This window comes from Globicephala melas, chromosome 3, assembly GCF_963455315.2.
Source record: "Globicephala melas chromosome 3, mGloMel1.2, whole genome shotgun sequence".
Classification (NCBI taxonomy): Eukaryota; Metazoa; Chordata; class Mammalia; order Artiodactyla; family Delphinidae; genus Globicephala; species Globicephala melas.
Genome location: NC_083316.1, coordinates 42433287 through 42447810, shown reverse-complemented (window position 1 = coordinate 42447810; position 14524 = coordinate 42433287). Strand labels below are relative to the sequence as shown.

The following is a 14524-nucleotide window of genomic DNA, read 5'->3' as shown; positions in this document are numbered from 1 at the left end:
GTTCTAAATCTTAAGAGATAAGCAATTGAATGCCTTACCTCTAATGGGTTTAGTGCACATGTGATTAACATATGCATGTGTGGGAAGAAGGGAAACAGTGGAGATTGCAAAGGCAGGGACCTACAGAGCCTTTTTATTATCAGCTCTGGCATTAAAGCATGAGTTGTCCCTGTATCTAGTTCTAATATAACAGTGCTGAGAAGCATCAGGTAGTCAGTTTCTCTGAGACAGTTAGGGAAAGATGGAGGAATGGAGACTTCTTTTTAATGAAACATACATACTTTCTTCTCCCCTCTCAAAGGACAAGGAGTAGAATTAAAAAAGTTATAAATCCACGAAGTCAAAGAATGGAAAATGAGACAATAAGCAAGAGGTAAAGATTCTGGAAAGCAGTTAAATGAGTGGTAGGAGGAAGCCAAGTCTCTTAGCGCCTCCAGAGAGAGGGAGCCTAAAAGATTTGCACTGCAGAAGCTGAGAAAGGATGAGGAAGAGGAGCCACCAGAAAGACAGCATGGTGTGCTTTGTTGGACCTGCTCGTGTAGAACAGACTTTTGGCTGGAAACACGGGAGGGGAGTTGTCGAGGTCTGGAGTTGTTCAGGGCATGTCAACTGTGGAACTCAGTTGACCCAAGGTTCAAGAAACTCAGTGTTTACCGCCTTGGGGTCTACTGAAATGGAAGAGTCTTCCCAGGAAAGAGCAGGGCTAGAGGTGGTGCCCAGCTTTTGTAGAGCTACACTGAGTACCCTGGACCCAGGGAAACACAGAACAGGCATATAGGAAGCACACTCAATTAACCAACCTCACCCAGAGCTGAGAACTGTTCTGTGACCAGAGCCTGCACTCAGGCCATACGGCTGTTAGTCAGCAGAAGGGCCAGAACACAGAGTGGAGCACAAGGTTAGGTGTATGATCACAACTGGGGAATCCCAGAGCTCCCACAGGGAGAGTGGCTTCTGGATCCACACCGAGGGGACCATCTGTACTTGGGTAGACGTGTAAGAAGAAACTAAGTACTTAGAGGATAAAGGGTTCACCTCAAGTATACTGCAACTTATTTGATTACTGACCATAAGTGAATGTTACTTTCACAGGGATGTTGAGGAAGAGATTGGGGCAAATTAATACTTATTTAACAGATGTCTGCAGGCTACCTAGAGTCAAAGTCAGGGTTCTTTCAAAGGAAAGTATTGTTAGAGGGGTTTTAGAATCTTAAGTGAGGGAGAGCCTTGAAAGCCCTGTCTCTGAGTTTCCTTTAGGGTAGGACTAGCTTTACAACCATTTTAGAGTTTTTTTTTTTTTGCTTTTTGGTTTTTTTTATTGCTATGTCGCTAGCAGGGATGGGTGCAGTTCTCCCTAAGATGTCTGCATTCATGTAAGTATTTGTAATTCTTAGGTATATGTTTTTATAGTCTAAATAACCCATGCCTTTAACCCTTACCTGAAAAGGTGGCTTAAGAAGAGGGTCAGTTAAACTTTATATATGAAACTTGGCTTCAGCCCTAGTCAAGGAACTGTCCTCCTTAAAATGAACAAAAAGTTTCCAATAAAAATAGAACTAATGAGGTGAAATCTTATCTGGCACGGCTGTGGTACCTAACTGGGCTTCAGTTGGCACATGTCAACTTTGCCCCAACCAGAACCAACTATCTTCCCAACTCTAGAATCTTGAGACAAGCCTCTTACTCCTTACGTTTTTATAGCTTCAACAACAACAAACAAAAAAAGGGAAGAGGAGCTCTACAGAAAGCCAGTAGCACTTCAGCCAGCTAAGGAGTCCAACTCAGTTAAACAACTGGTACGCTCTTTTAGGGTTAGATGTTTATACTATAAAGTACTTGATAAAATTAGACAACCTCTGGGGCTTTGCCAGGTGCTGAGAACTGAACACACATAGCAGTGCCCAAAGAACTGGAAATGGATTTGTGTATCTATTTTAAATAGGCAGCATCATTGGGTACAGCCACATAATTAAATGCAGTCCTCAGAAAACAGTTTAAGTATATGAGCTATAAATTACTGAGCAGAGTTTTAAAAAATGAATATTAAGAAGTATATTCTTATTGGATAGAAGTTAGGAAAATTTTTGTTTTACAAAAATGAGACCATATTGGCTGAAAGGAGTTCATAGGAAACTATTCCAAATTCATTCTACATTACAATCTTTAGGGATGCACCCAAAATCAGAGGCAGGCTGACAATGGCAAAGGCAAGATTCTCAGGTCTGATTAGAAAAGTCATAGAACTTAAAGGGTACAGGTGCTATTGAAAGAATAGACTCCTTTACTGGATCAGGACTAAACTACAAACTGTATTATTTACTTAGGCAGATTATTGTATTTACTTATAAATACAGATTATTTATTTAGTCTCAGTTGCTCTGTTAAATAATTTGAGGCCAGAGGAGCTCTCAAGTAAATTGTTTGGGTGAATTAAGCAAATTTAGTTCCTAGATGGCTGGCTAGAAAATACAGTAGCTTGGCCCAGGGTAAGGGTAACCTGTGCTCAGAATGCTAGCAGTTGATCCCAAGACTCTACACTAATGACAGTTATAATTCAAACTGCAAGGTGAGGAGCTGCCCCCTGAAATCCTAGAAGGTCTGAAACACTTACCTTGTTCATAATTTGAAGAGTGGTGGTAATAGTTTTTATTTTTTAAATTTTTTATCCTTTTGGTTTTGTTTTGGGATTAATTTTTAGGTATTAATGAGTACAAGAATGCTTGCCTAAAGCCCTGTTCCATATATATAGTAAATCACAGATTATTTAATGAATATTAATATTTTGTGACTATCATTTTAAACATCAACCCTTTAACAATGTGGTGATAATTAATATAAAACATAGTCTCCAGTTGGTATGTTAAGCTCTTTTCTTTATTTTTATCTTTTCTGTTAGCTTTATCTTCAAGCCAGGATGAAGGGAGACTGGGCAAGACTCTTACGCCCTACACTGCAATTTGGTCTTGTTGCTGCGTCCATTTATGTGGGCCTTTCTCGAGTTTCTGATTACAAACACCACTGGAGTGATGTGTTGACCGGACTCATTCAAGGAGCTCTGGTTGCAGTATTAGTTGTAAGTATACAGGGCAGCAGCCTACATCCTGATACTGAGAAACACTTGGATAAATAAGTAGAAAAAAATGTCCCAATGAGAAAAGTATGCTAAGGCAGAGAATGTGGCTCAATAATTGCTACTGGGTGAGGACCCCAACGTTATTAAAAGTCATTTTAGGATAGATAGCAAATAATACCTACATTACTTACTCTTCGCAAGTTATTTAAAAATTTACTAAATTTTTTTTTAATTGTAAAAAGCTCTGGCTATAAAGTGTTTTTAGTATGAATTGGAAAAAAACAAAAAAACAAAAAACAAAACTAATTTACATGAGGAATGACACTTTCATTAAGGGCTGGCAGAGTGAAGCCATCTGCCCAGTACATAACAGAGCAACTCTCAGAATGTCCTTAACAAAAATTCCTGTTAGCCACTAATTTATTCGTACCCTTAACCTGTACCCTGTAAAGTATATCCTTTTGTTTATATTTTGCACACTGCTTATTGCAACTTTGTATACGGTTTAAACTTACTTAAAATTGTATCATTAAATACTTTGCCCCATTCTAAATGTTACCTGTTCTATACAGGCTGTATATGTATCAGATTTCTTCAAGGAGAGAAATTCTCCTTTTAAAGAAAGAAAAGAAGAGGACTCTCATACAACTCTGCATGAAACACCAACGACAGGGAATCACTATCGGAACACTCACCAACCTTGAAGGTGGCAGAGTGCCCAGATGAAGCTGGCCTGCTTTCTAAAGGAAAATGATTGCAACCAGAAGGCAAGAGGATGCGTCCTTCTTCCCAGTATACAAGCCTTTAAGGGGACTGCTGCTACTGTAACTCTTGGATGCCCACTTTACCTGTGTGTATATAGTTACATTTAACACAATGGTTATCTAATAGCTCTAAGTTCATTACAAAAAATTTCAAGCCTTTCACTAAAACAAATGCCCCACCTGTACATTTTTTTATTAAAAAAATGTAATGCTTATGTACAGCTGTGTATGTAATATGCTTTCTTAGAATGATGCTTGATTTAAATATAATACATCAGACAGGTGGTGAACAATTTAAAATCCCACATTCCTTTAGCTGACTCTTTATAGGTAGAGGCTGGCAGCAAACACAATATCTCTCTTGATTTTGGTGATTCCTAAGAGAAAAGAAAATACAGTTTAAATTCTCAAGACCACAAAGAATGTAATTCTTCTCCCCTGGGGTTTTGAAGACAGCACAACAATCCTGATTAAATTTGGTGAGAGGGCAAGCCTGGAAAATACAAAACCTTGCTTGCCTGAAGGACACCTAGAGGAGTTCACAGCCACCTCTGAGAGATGGGAAACTTAGAAACCAGACCCCTGTTCTCATGACTCTTGAATCTAAAGTACCCCGTGCGTGCGGGGGTGTCTAAAATTATTCAGAAAGACCAGACCAGAGGGACTAAGCTGTCCAAGAAGTTAGTTGACCCAAAAGCATGAATTTTTCAGCCTGCAATGGAAGGCACTATATTTCAGTTACCATGTGAAATTCTTTCTGGACTAAGGACAAACACATTTTATCATATAGAAGTTTACAAAACTAGACTTAACCCTGGAGTGATTAAATAGGTCTGCCTCTCTTTAACAATGTTGAAGATATAAGCAGCTTTCATAAGCTTCTTCTTAAGGCGCTGAGTTGCCAGCAGAATCACCAGGTTTGACTGTGAGCAGCTGGTAACTCAGAGCAACTATGTGGCTGCTCTTCTTTGATGTTTTAACTCATAGTCCTTTCTCTTGGCCAGCATTCAGATGGAATGAATGAAATTATTTGCAAGCATGTATGCCTCTCCCCATTACTACCTCCTTGGTCTAGCCATTCTTTCCTGATCTGGTCTTCCTGCTTCCACCTTGCTAATCTACAGACTTGCCTGTGATGCAACAGCAAGAACTGCCTTGTGAAACCCAAGTCAGAGCACATCACTCCTGTGTTCAAAACCTCCAATCATTTCAGAGGAAAAAGCTGAGGGCTGGGAGCTACATGACCATTTCTTTTCTTCCTCCAACCCCTACTATTCTACTCATTGTTCAGCTGTGCTCCATCCACACTGGCCTCTTGTTGTTGCTTAAGTATATCAAGTGTCTATGAAGGACCTAAATGCCACCTTCTGAGTAGGGGACCCTAGGCCATCGTATCTATCCTCCAATTCCCTACTGTCTCTTCCTTTGTTTTTATTGCTACCTGATATATTTTAATTGTTGACTTGTTTACTGTCCACCTCCCTGCACTAGAATGTGAGCCCCATTAAGGCAGGGGTTTGTATCTTTTTTGTTCACTGCTGTATTCCCTGGTGCTTAAAACAATGTCTGGCACACCATAAGTGCACAATAAATATTTTGAGATTTTATATATATTCATTTACAAACTTTTTCCAACACACACACACACACTGATATTTTCTTTGGACACTACTACATGGCCCTTCATGGCAATCCAGTGAAGAGCATCTGAAAATGTTCTCCTAGGTTGTGGTCAAGAGCTCAAGTCTCAACAGGATTTGCCTAAATTATTAGAAAAAGCTTATGGGCTGGATACTGACCTTCTGAAAATTTATTTTCCAGCTCAGTGTTTCCAATGGCTTTTGCTGCTTGACACATTTGTCGAAGTAGTTCTTCCAGGCGCCTCATACAACGAATTATGCTGCCTGGACAGAAAAGGAAACAAATCACTTGTAAAGTGTAAATAATCAGGAATAGCAGAACTTTTGTGAAGACGCAAGGAAGGTGAACATGGGATGATTTAACTGATTGACAGTACTTTGAGGGACTTCTCCTGCAGTAAACCAGTAGTAAACTTGACTGGTGACTGCTAGGCACCAGGAAGGCTACAAAGATGAAAAGTTTAATTCCCATCCTTGACTAATGGTAGAGAGAGCCATGGATTTATTATAATGTGTTCACACTTGCTCTTAGAGAGGTAAGTAAACAAAATGCCCTGGGAGCACAGGAGAGAGCAACATGGGTGAAAGGTAGCAAAGGTGACATATAACTTGGGTCTCTTATAAATGAGGTCCCTGTCAGGCAGTGACAAGGGAAGACCACTGAGACAATGTAGAAAAGCAGCTATTCAAGGACCCTGAGTGTGGCCTACTACGGCCTCTGGATACTATCCTGTGAAGAGAATGCAACAGGGAATTTTTAAGCAGGGGAATAACAGGATCAGATTTGTCAATTTTAAAGGTGCAATCAATCATTCTTCTGGACCTTAGACTCTTTCATTAGTGCTTTCCTCACACAATGTGTCCTCAATGAAGCATAAAAGAGATCAGTCTCTTCCCACTGGATGTGACTCCGTCTGAGACAAGTGTTTGCATCAAAGGTGAAGTTGTAAACACTGTTTCACTTCTGTCAGACTTGCACAAGGAGGGGCCTTGAGATCCTTCCTCTTAAGTGCCACCTGCCTAAGTTTAAAACCCTTGGATTTAATTTTTAATGTCTGAAATACATTCGGAATATCAGTTCTCTCTGATATGCAAGCTGTTAACTCACACTTCAGGTCCTTATTTAACTCCTTGCAACACTGGAAGAATTCATTAACATGTATCAAGCTCTTGTAATACACTCGATGTGCAGTGTTGAGGGCTCCTTTTTACCTTTTAATGCCTTGCACATTATGGTACAGTGTGCCCAAGGGAGAAAAACAGTAGAGAGATTTAACTCATAAAGCAGAATGGAATTTGAGCTTAGACAAAGGCAAAAATATAAGCCATGTACCTAAGAGAGTCATTAGGATTCAGCAGGAAATGCCCATGTACATGTACAGCACCTTTTCTCTCTGAGAAAATGTTGCACGAGGGCCTGGGCTGATAAGGACAACATGCCTGGTTTCTGAACCCACCTATGGGCCAGAGCAAGCAGAACACAAAGATGCTAGTTCACAGCAAGAGGTTTATGGGATGAGATTGGTCAACAAGAGGACCACCAGCACATATGTCAACTTGAAAGATCAATGGGGATACCTCTCTTAAAAGGATGCTATCATCTCCTACTTATGGGATGTTCACCTAATCTAGACTTGGTTATAAAAAGAGTGAGCTGAGACACCTGGAGTTAGAGGAAAGAAGACTGGATGGTGACCTGGATACTAGGAAAGATTCAGCTAAGTAATTAGCTCTATGATCTAGGCCCTTACTCTACTCTTATTTCCCCTTCTCATTTGTAAGGTAAATGACGATAAATGCAATTTAAACAGAGGGCTTACTTTACCTAACTGGATTTGTCTCACTTGAGATATGAGATGCACAAATTCTGTGACAGGGGCAAAGCTCTAAAGGAATGTAAGGTCATAATACAGTCCTTAAACCAAAATATTCAAAGTTCATACTTTATTGTCCTTCCTCTTCTCCCATTAGAAGGTCCATGGAGTTCTTGGAGAAGTAGGGTCAAGACTGACATCTCACCTCCACATCTACACACATCTTACAATAACCCTGGCCTTCTTATTATGGGAGAGTAAAGTAATTAATGTTTATAATAAGACTTAGGCATCAAGGAAAGGTGAAATAAGGCTGAGCATGTTTCAAGAAAAAAGGGTTTGAAAAGGGTTATGTCCAACATTTTCTGAGTACTTACTTTGTGGCAGGTCTATAATCTATGTTTTGTGTAAATTTTCTTGTTTGACCCTTACAGTTCCATGAGACAAGTACTGTTATCCCTATTTTACAAAGAGGGAAAAGAAGCTCAGAGAAATTATAACTTGACCAAGGTCAGAGCCGGGAGTATATGATGGAGTCAGGATTTAAATCTAGACAGTTAGATTCTACAGCCTAAGCATTTAACCATATTATACTATAGTACCTCACAAAAATGATTTATCTATATTTTCTATAATAAATATATTACTTTCATAAATTTCAGTTTTAATTAAATTCAGTTTATACATTTAAAATAATCGAGAAAAAATTGTAAATATTTAGTAAGATTTTCAGGTCATACTCTAAGCTCCTCACTTCTGTTATAAATCTTCATTGCCAGGTAATGCCAAAGAATTTGCAGTAATGGGTTTCAAGAAGTAGGAAGTAGTGGCAATTGGCAAGTAGGATCCAGTCACAAAGAGTCTGTTTTCTTAATTCGGCAATCAGAGTAATGACTTGTGATAATTTCAGTGAAATGGGGGACTAGGTTACTATGGCTCAAGAAGGAAATGGGAGGTAGGGAGTTGAAGATGGTCTATTCTCGACTACTCTTTCCAAGCCTGGCTTGTGAAAGGATTGAGGGATTGAGGATGATGATGACAACAAGATAACTTACTAAAAAATGATGGCAGCAGCTAACACTTACTGACTACTTGTGCCAGGCACTGTACTAAAGGCTCTACATGCATGATATTAACCTCACAATACGAGATAAGAGCTATTATTATTACCATTTTATAGCTAAGGAAACAGGCACAGTTAAGTAACTTTCCCAGGATCATTCATCTAGTGAGTGGGTAGGATTTAAGACCAGGATATATATGCTCTTGCTCTTAAACACTGTATGTTATGTTGGTAGCTGGAGAAGACGTGGATGAGAAATATAAACATATTCGTATGCTAAAATGGCAGCAGAAAGGATGTGACTCAAGACTGCAAAGGTGCAGAAAACAGTGGAAGGCGGCCCTGGAACTGAGTGCAATTTCCTCTGAAGAGGAAAATAAGGGAAAGGATATATGCCATGAATTTCTAGGTTAAGACAGGCCTAGTGGCATCTCCCTTTCCTCTGAAGCAGGAGTGATCACCTAGAAATCTGGGGCAAAGTTGAGGTAGATGCTTAAGAGAGCAGTGAGGATCTGGAATTGCCTCTACGAGAAGTCTCAGAGCCAGAGAGAAGTCCTGCATGGAGGACATAGTCTCTGGGCGTGGACCAGGGATTACATGCATGATGTTAACCTCACAATACGAGATACGAACTATTACTCTTCCCACTTTATAGCTAAGCAAACTAAGTAGTAGATGGCATCTACTACTTGAGGGACTGTACTAGCAAGCTGTGGGCAAGACTACATGAGGTAGTGTTCAAAGTGTACCCAGCCGGTGCTCAACAGTCTCTCCTCCTCCTGCTACTTCTATTATTACTAGGTTTAATGTGATTCTGAGGTTACAGACTGTGGCTTTTGATGACACCAAATCATACAATTATTCTCCAGCAGAACTCTGCTGTGAAAGTACAGGAATAGAGAAAGTGAATTATTAGACTGATCCAGGTTGGTGGTGCATAAGGCAGATGGGAAAACAAGAATATCAGTTGCTTCCTAATTCTCTCTCCATGACTAGAAAAAAGGAACTGTGGTTCAGAAGGAAAGTTCTCTAAGCAGTGGCTGTGTCCTCTCCACAGCAGGTCTCCAAGAGAATGAGGAAGAAGCTATGTGATATCTACCTGGTGTTTACTTCCTGTTACTGAGACAACTCATTCTGACACCAATAAACTATATTAAGATTTTGAAAATTAACAGAACAAACACTGCTTCTTTTACTAGCAACCTTTAACAGAAGAAAATAGTGATTTCACTGAAGATGTTGTTTCCAAGTAGGAGGAGACTGTCGTTAGCCACATCCAACATTCTACTACCATTTTACAAATGAGAAACCCTAGAGGTGGTTAATGCCTTTCAGGTTCAGGTTAACAGTTTTACATCTAGGTTTAGAAAAGAAATCTGACACCCTCATTGGAAATGGCAGAGATAACCGTATTAGCCACCCTTTACAGCAATGGCTTCCCTTTAAACTTTGAGGCTAAGAGTTCATGGAAGAAGAATCTTGGACCTTTACAAGCTGAAACCTTTATAAAAGTTGAAGATACTAGTTTGTTTTTGCTGTGACCGTGCCTGAGAAAATTATGAACAGACAGGACCAGGGAAGGAGAAAGCTCAATTAATGGCCTAAATGAGGAAGAGGGAGAGGGAGGGGGAGGGGGAGGGGGAGGGAGAGAAAGCAGGTCTGAATGGCATCTGGAGGACAGTTACCTGGGTGAGACAGGATAAAAATGCACAAAACAGCCTTAAGTTGCAATGGGGGAAAGGATGGGGCTGAAATCAAAACCATGAAGCAAACACAACCAACCAGCTTTACAAATATGGGTAAGAAGAGGACTAGCCTATTCCCTAGGAACAGGAGGCTGCCAGATGGACACCAGCCACTGTAGGATCAGAAGGGAGCATCTCCTAGCTCCACTGGTAAATTCATGACTAGAGAAATGGATAGCACCTTTATCTCTTCCCCTGGATGAGTGTTGCAGCTCCTACTCCCTCTTCCATTGGGCCCCCATGTGCAGGCACAAGCGACACAACAAGGGCACGTAAGGAGCCTATCCCCCACCCACTGCATCCCAGGAGGAACGGTGCTCCTCTACTGCTTAAAAATCTTTTGATACCATTAATGCAAATGCTAGTAGGAGCACTGGTGAGTCTGTTTCAGTCCTGATTCAAACATAAGGTTCTGGATGGTCCATGTGTGATATTTCTGTATTAGGATAATCACTTGTAGACCCTACGTTTTATCTTTAAAGGTGGTATTTCACAAACTTCAGTCATTAGCGTATCACTCATTTTTGCTGTAACACTTTTAAGTGAATGAAAGCTGCTCACTTATTTTTTATAAATAGGCCATAATTATAAAAACAACGGTTACAAAAACAAAACAATGCTATCAATTCCAGCTAGATACTATTGCCAACAAAAAGTTGATCACCCAGACATATTATAGGCACCTCAAACTCAACAGTTCCCAAAAGTAAACTCAATACTTTCCTTCCAAATCATTTCTATTAACACATTAAAAACTTTAAGTTTACTCTTCTATAAAGTGGAGATAACAAGAATTCCTATACCTAATGGGGTTATTGTGAGAAATGAATGAAATAATGCATGTAGGGTGCTTCACAAGTGTCAGTAACACAATAGGAGCTCAATAAATGTTGGCTATATTTGTTATTTCTGTTCTCAGGTGCTAGGGATGCTGAGCTCCAGTCCTGCTCTCACTGAAAGAGGAAATACAGTTGCAGTAACTTCTGGGTGTCTAGAGACAGGGTGGGGGCTGGAATGGAGAAGGTAATGAATATCGCATGACTCATGCAACCAGATATTAAATGTGTATTTTGCAAACACTTCTATTTGAAGAGAATTAAATTAGGTAATGGTTAAAAATGTAAATATATATAGGACTTTAAAAAGGAACAGAGTGTATTTCACAGGTCATTTAGAATTGAAAAGAAATCCTTTATAAAACTGCTGTGCAGGGCATCAGAGAGCCAGGTACCCTGGCTCACAAACTCTGTTTTGACTGATTTCAAATGTGTACTGGGAATCACAGATAACCTGATATTGTTTTGGTATGTCTACAAATTGAGAAACTCATGTTAATAGCCAGGATCTGCAAAAGCTATCAGAGGCCCAACCACATGAAGTATATTGCTAAGATAAGCTAAAGAAACTAAACGCACATCTGAGCGAGCAAACACTGCCACACTTTGTAAGCACTCCCACTCAATTTCTGGAAAATGAGTTCTGACAGTTTCAGATGACATGAGAACAATTAAGAAAATGAGGCCAGGCGGTACAGGGTTGCACATACAATGGCTGTGGTTGCTGACCTCAGTCTTGTCAACAAATCACCGTGTGTGTACAAACACTGTCCATAGCTGCCTGCAGCGTAAAGGGGATGAATGAAGCCTACCGTGAAGAAGTGAATTACCCAGCATACCTACGTACTGCAGTTCTCTGTAATACAAGGGTTCTCCTTACTCCCAGTTTTGAAAATCATTCCGCCTCATCAATTAGGACCACCTAGATTAAGTGTTAGATAAAAGATACAAAGCTATTACCCATCCCCCCAGGCTATCTGAAGCTGACCAGAAACAGAAACATACACACTAACAACCTAATGGTTTGTTACAAATCTTTTTTTCTGGTCTTGCCAGAGTGTAAAGCAAAACTGAATTCTTACTAGTCATTGCCCCCCTTTTTTCTTTCTTGCTGTACGTGGGCCTCTCACTGTTGTGGCCTCTCCCGTTGCGGAGGAGCACAGGCTCCGGATGCGCAGGCTCAGCGGCCATGGCTCACGGGCCTAGCCGCTCCGCGGCATGTGGGATCTTCCCGGACCGGGGCACGAACCCGTGTCCCCTGCATTGGCAGGCGGACTCTCAACCACTGTGCCACCAGGGAAGCCCTAGTCATTGCCTTTTGAAGAAAAATTGTGGTAAAATACACATAAAATTTACCACTTTAAAGCATGTACCCCAGTGTCACTGCCTGTTTTTATCACAGTGAAATATAATTCACATGGCATAAAATTCACCCTTTTAATTAAGTGTACAAATTCAGTGGTTTTGGGTATATTTGGAATTGTACAACCATAATCACTATCTAATTTTAGAATCTTCTTATCACTCAAAAAGAAACCCATATCCATTAAGCAGTCACACTACCCCCTCCTTCTACCTTCCCCCAGCCCGTGGCAACCACAAATCTACTTTCTGTCTCTACAGATTTGCCTATTCTGGACATTTCACATAAATGAAATTGTACAATAAGTGGCTTTTGTGTCTGCCTTCTTTCACTTAGAACCTTAATCTGGTCAAAGTTCATCCATATTTTAGCATGAATCAGTACTTCACTTTTTTTTTTTTTACAGTAGAATACTGTCCCATTATATGGATAATACACAATTTATTCACCCACTGATGGACATTTGAGCACACATGCTTTAAGGGTAATCTTATAAACATCAAGCTCATGAGGTTCTTAAACAACACCATTCTAATTGAGGATGGAAATCAACACATTTCTTTATCTGGAGAGGTATTTATTTCTACCTCCAGCTTTCTGGCATTTGCAAAAGTGGTTCCCCACAGTTCACGCCCTGAATTTGATTTAAAACTCCTATCTAAGTGGTTATTGAGGCCTGAGGTTAGGATTATAATTATATTTTCCTGCAATCATTTACCACTAGATCCCAGCTTAGGCTGAAAACATTCCTGGAGGGCAGAGACTGTTGCTTTCACTGCACCCAGCACAATTCCTGATCCCACTAGGGTCTCAGTTAATTATTCATTAAATGGGTAAGTATCAGGTACTAATTCTTAAGTCATTTAGTACTAAAACTGTGCCAAACTTTAAACACAGAACAGATACATATTAATAGAATGTTACTCTACTATTATTAGCAAAAGTATTTTGAAATAACAAATCCATTGGAAAATCCCTTCTAACACTGATGTACCGTCTCCTAAGAAAGGGTAAAACTATGCTAGTGCAAAGGCAGTTGAGAAGACCATGCGGTGGGGGCAGAGAGTACGAATGTGCCAAACAGCATTTGCTTTAAAAATCTAGGACAGGGACTTCCCTGGTGGCACAGTGGTTAAGAATCCACCTGCCAATGCAGGGGACACGGGTTTGAGTCCTGGTGCGGGGACGATCCCACATGCTGTGGAGCAACTAAGCCCGTGTGCCACAACTACTGAGCCTGCGTGCCACAACTACTGAAGCCCATGTGCCCTAGAGCCTGCGAGCCACAACTACTGAGCCTGCATGCCACAACAACTGAAGCCCACGTGCCCTAGAGCCTGCGAGCCACAACTACTGAGCCTGCATGCCACAACTACTGAAGCCCGTGTGCCCTAGAGCCTGTGAGCCACAACTACTGAGCCTGCGTGCCACAACTACTGAAACCCGCACGCTGTAGGAACCACATGCTGCAACTACTGAGCCCGCACACCACAACTACTGAAGCCTGCGCACTCTAGGACCTGCGAACTGCAACTACTGAGCCCGCGTGCCACAACTACTGAAGCCCGCGCACCTAGAGCCCATGCTCCACAACAAGAGAAGCCACCTCAATGAGAAGCCCACACACTGCAACAAAGAGTAGCTCCCGCTCGCTGCAACTAGGGAGAAAAGCCTATGCAAAGCAACAAATACCCAACGCAGCCAAAACCAAATCAAAACAAAAAAACCTATGACAGGCAGAAGTACAGTAAACACTTTCAAGTGATAATTCGTCATAGGAGCTTTCCTGATGACATGTGCTTAGTGGAAAGCAAATCCTTCATGCACAGTGAAGACTACAATATTGTTTTTGTATAGACAGAAATAAATAGTAATGGCCCTGTCTAGGTTACAATGGATCTAGTACAATGGATCAGTAGACTGAAACCCCGTATCTGTATGGGCTATAGCCCATACAGGGTGGTAACAGGGCAATAATTATTTATGTGAAGTGTTCAAAATTCCTCAACTGAATCACAGTATAAACTCTTCTCTTACATCAGATGTCCCCCAAACATATGGTGTTAATCATTACAATGTTAACTAGCTCCAGCTAATGTTTGAAAAATACTTAAAACTACTCCTGAGGCTCATGACATGACATGATCAGACACTTGACCAGAGCACACTAAAAAGTTCCAATGCAGTCATTTTCTGCCTGTAAAAATAAAGACACACTATACTATG

The 14524-nt window shown here is 40.6% G+C and overlaps 2 protein-coding genes across 3 annotated transcripts in view; one reads left to right on the top strand and one right to left on the bottom strand.

Moving 5' to 3' along the window:
- The window catches only part of PLPP1 (phospholipid phosphatase 1), a 118928-nt gene extending 114876 nt beyond the window's left edge, over positions 1-4052 (top strand). For both annotated transcript variants that reach the window (XM_030843310.2, XM_030843306.2), the window contains exons 5-6: positions 2897-3073; positions 3646-4052. In XM_030843310.2, the coding sequence (XP_030699170.1) occupies positions 2897-3073; positions 3646-3777 (309 nt within the window). In that variant the 3' untranslated portion in view covers positions 3778-4052. The remainder of the gene's footprint in view (positions 1-2896; positions 3074-3645) is intronic.
- MTREX (Mtr4 exosome RNA helicase) overlaps positions 1288-14524 on the bottom strand; it is a 144016-nt gene continuing 130779 nt past the window's right edge. The window contains exons 26-27 of the mRNA XM_030843294.2: positions 5637-5741; positions 1288-4214 (exon numbers count right to left, since the gene is read on the bottom strand). Coding sequence (XP_030699154.1) covers positions 4162-4214; positions 5637-5741 — 158 coding nt within the window. The 3' untranslated portion in view covers positions 1288-4161. The remainder of the gene's footprint in view (positions 4215-5636; positions 5742-14524) is intronic.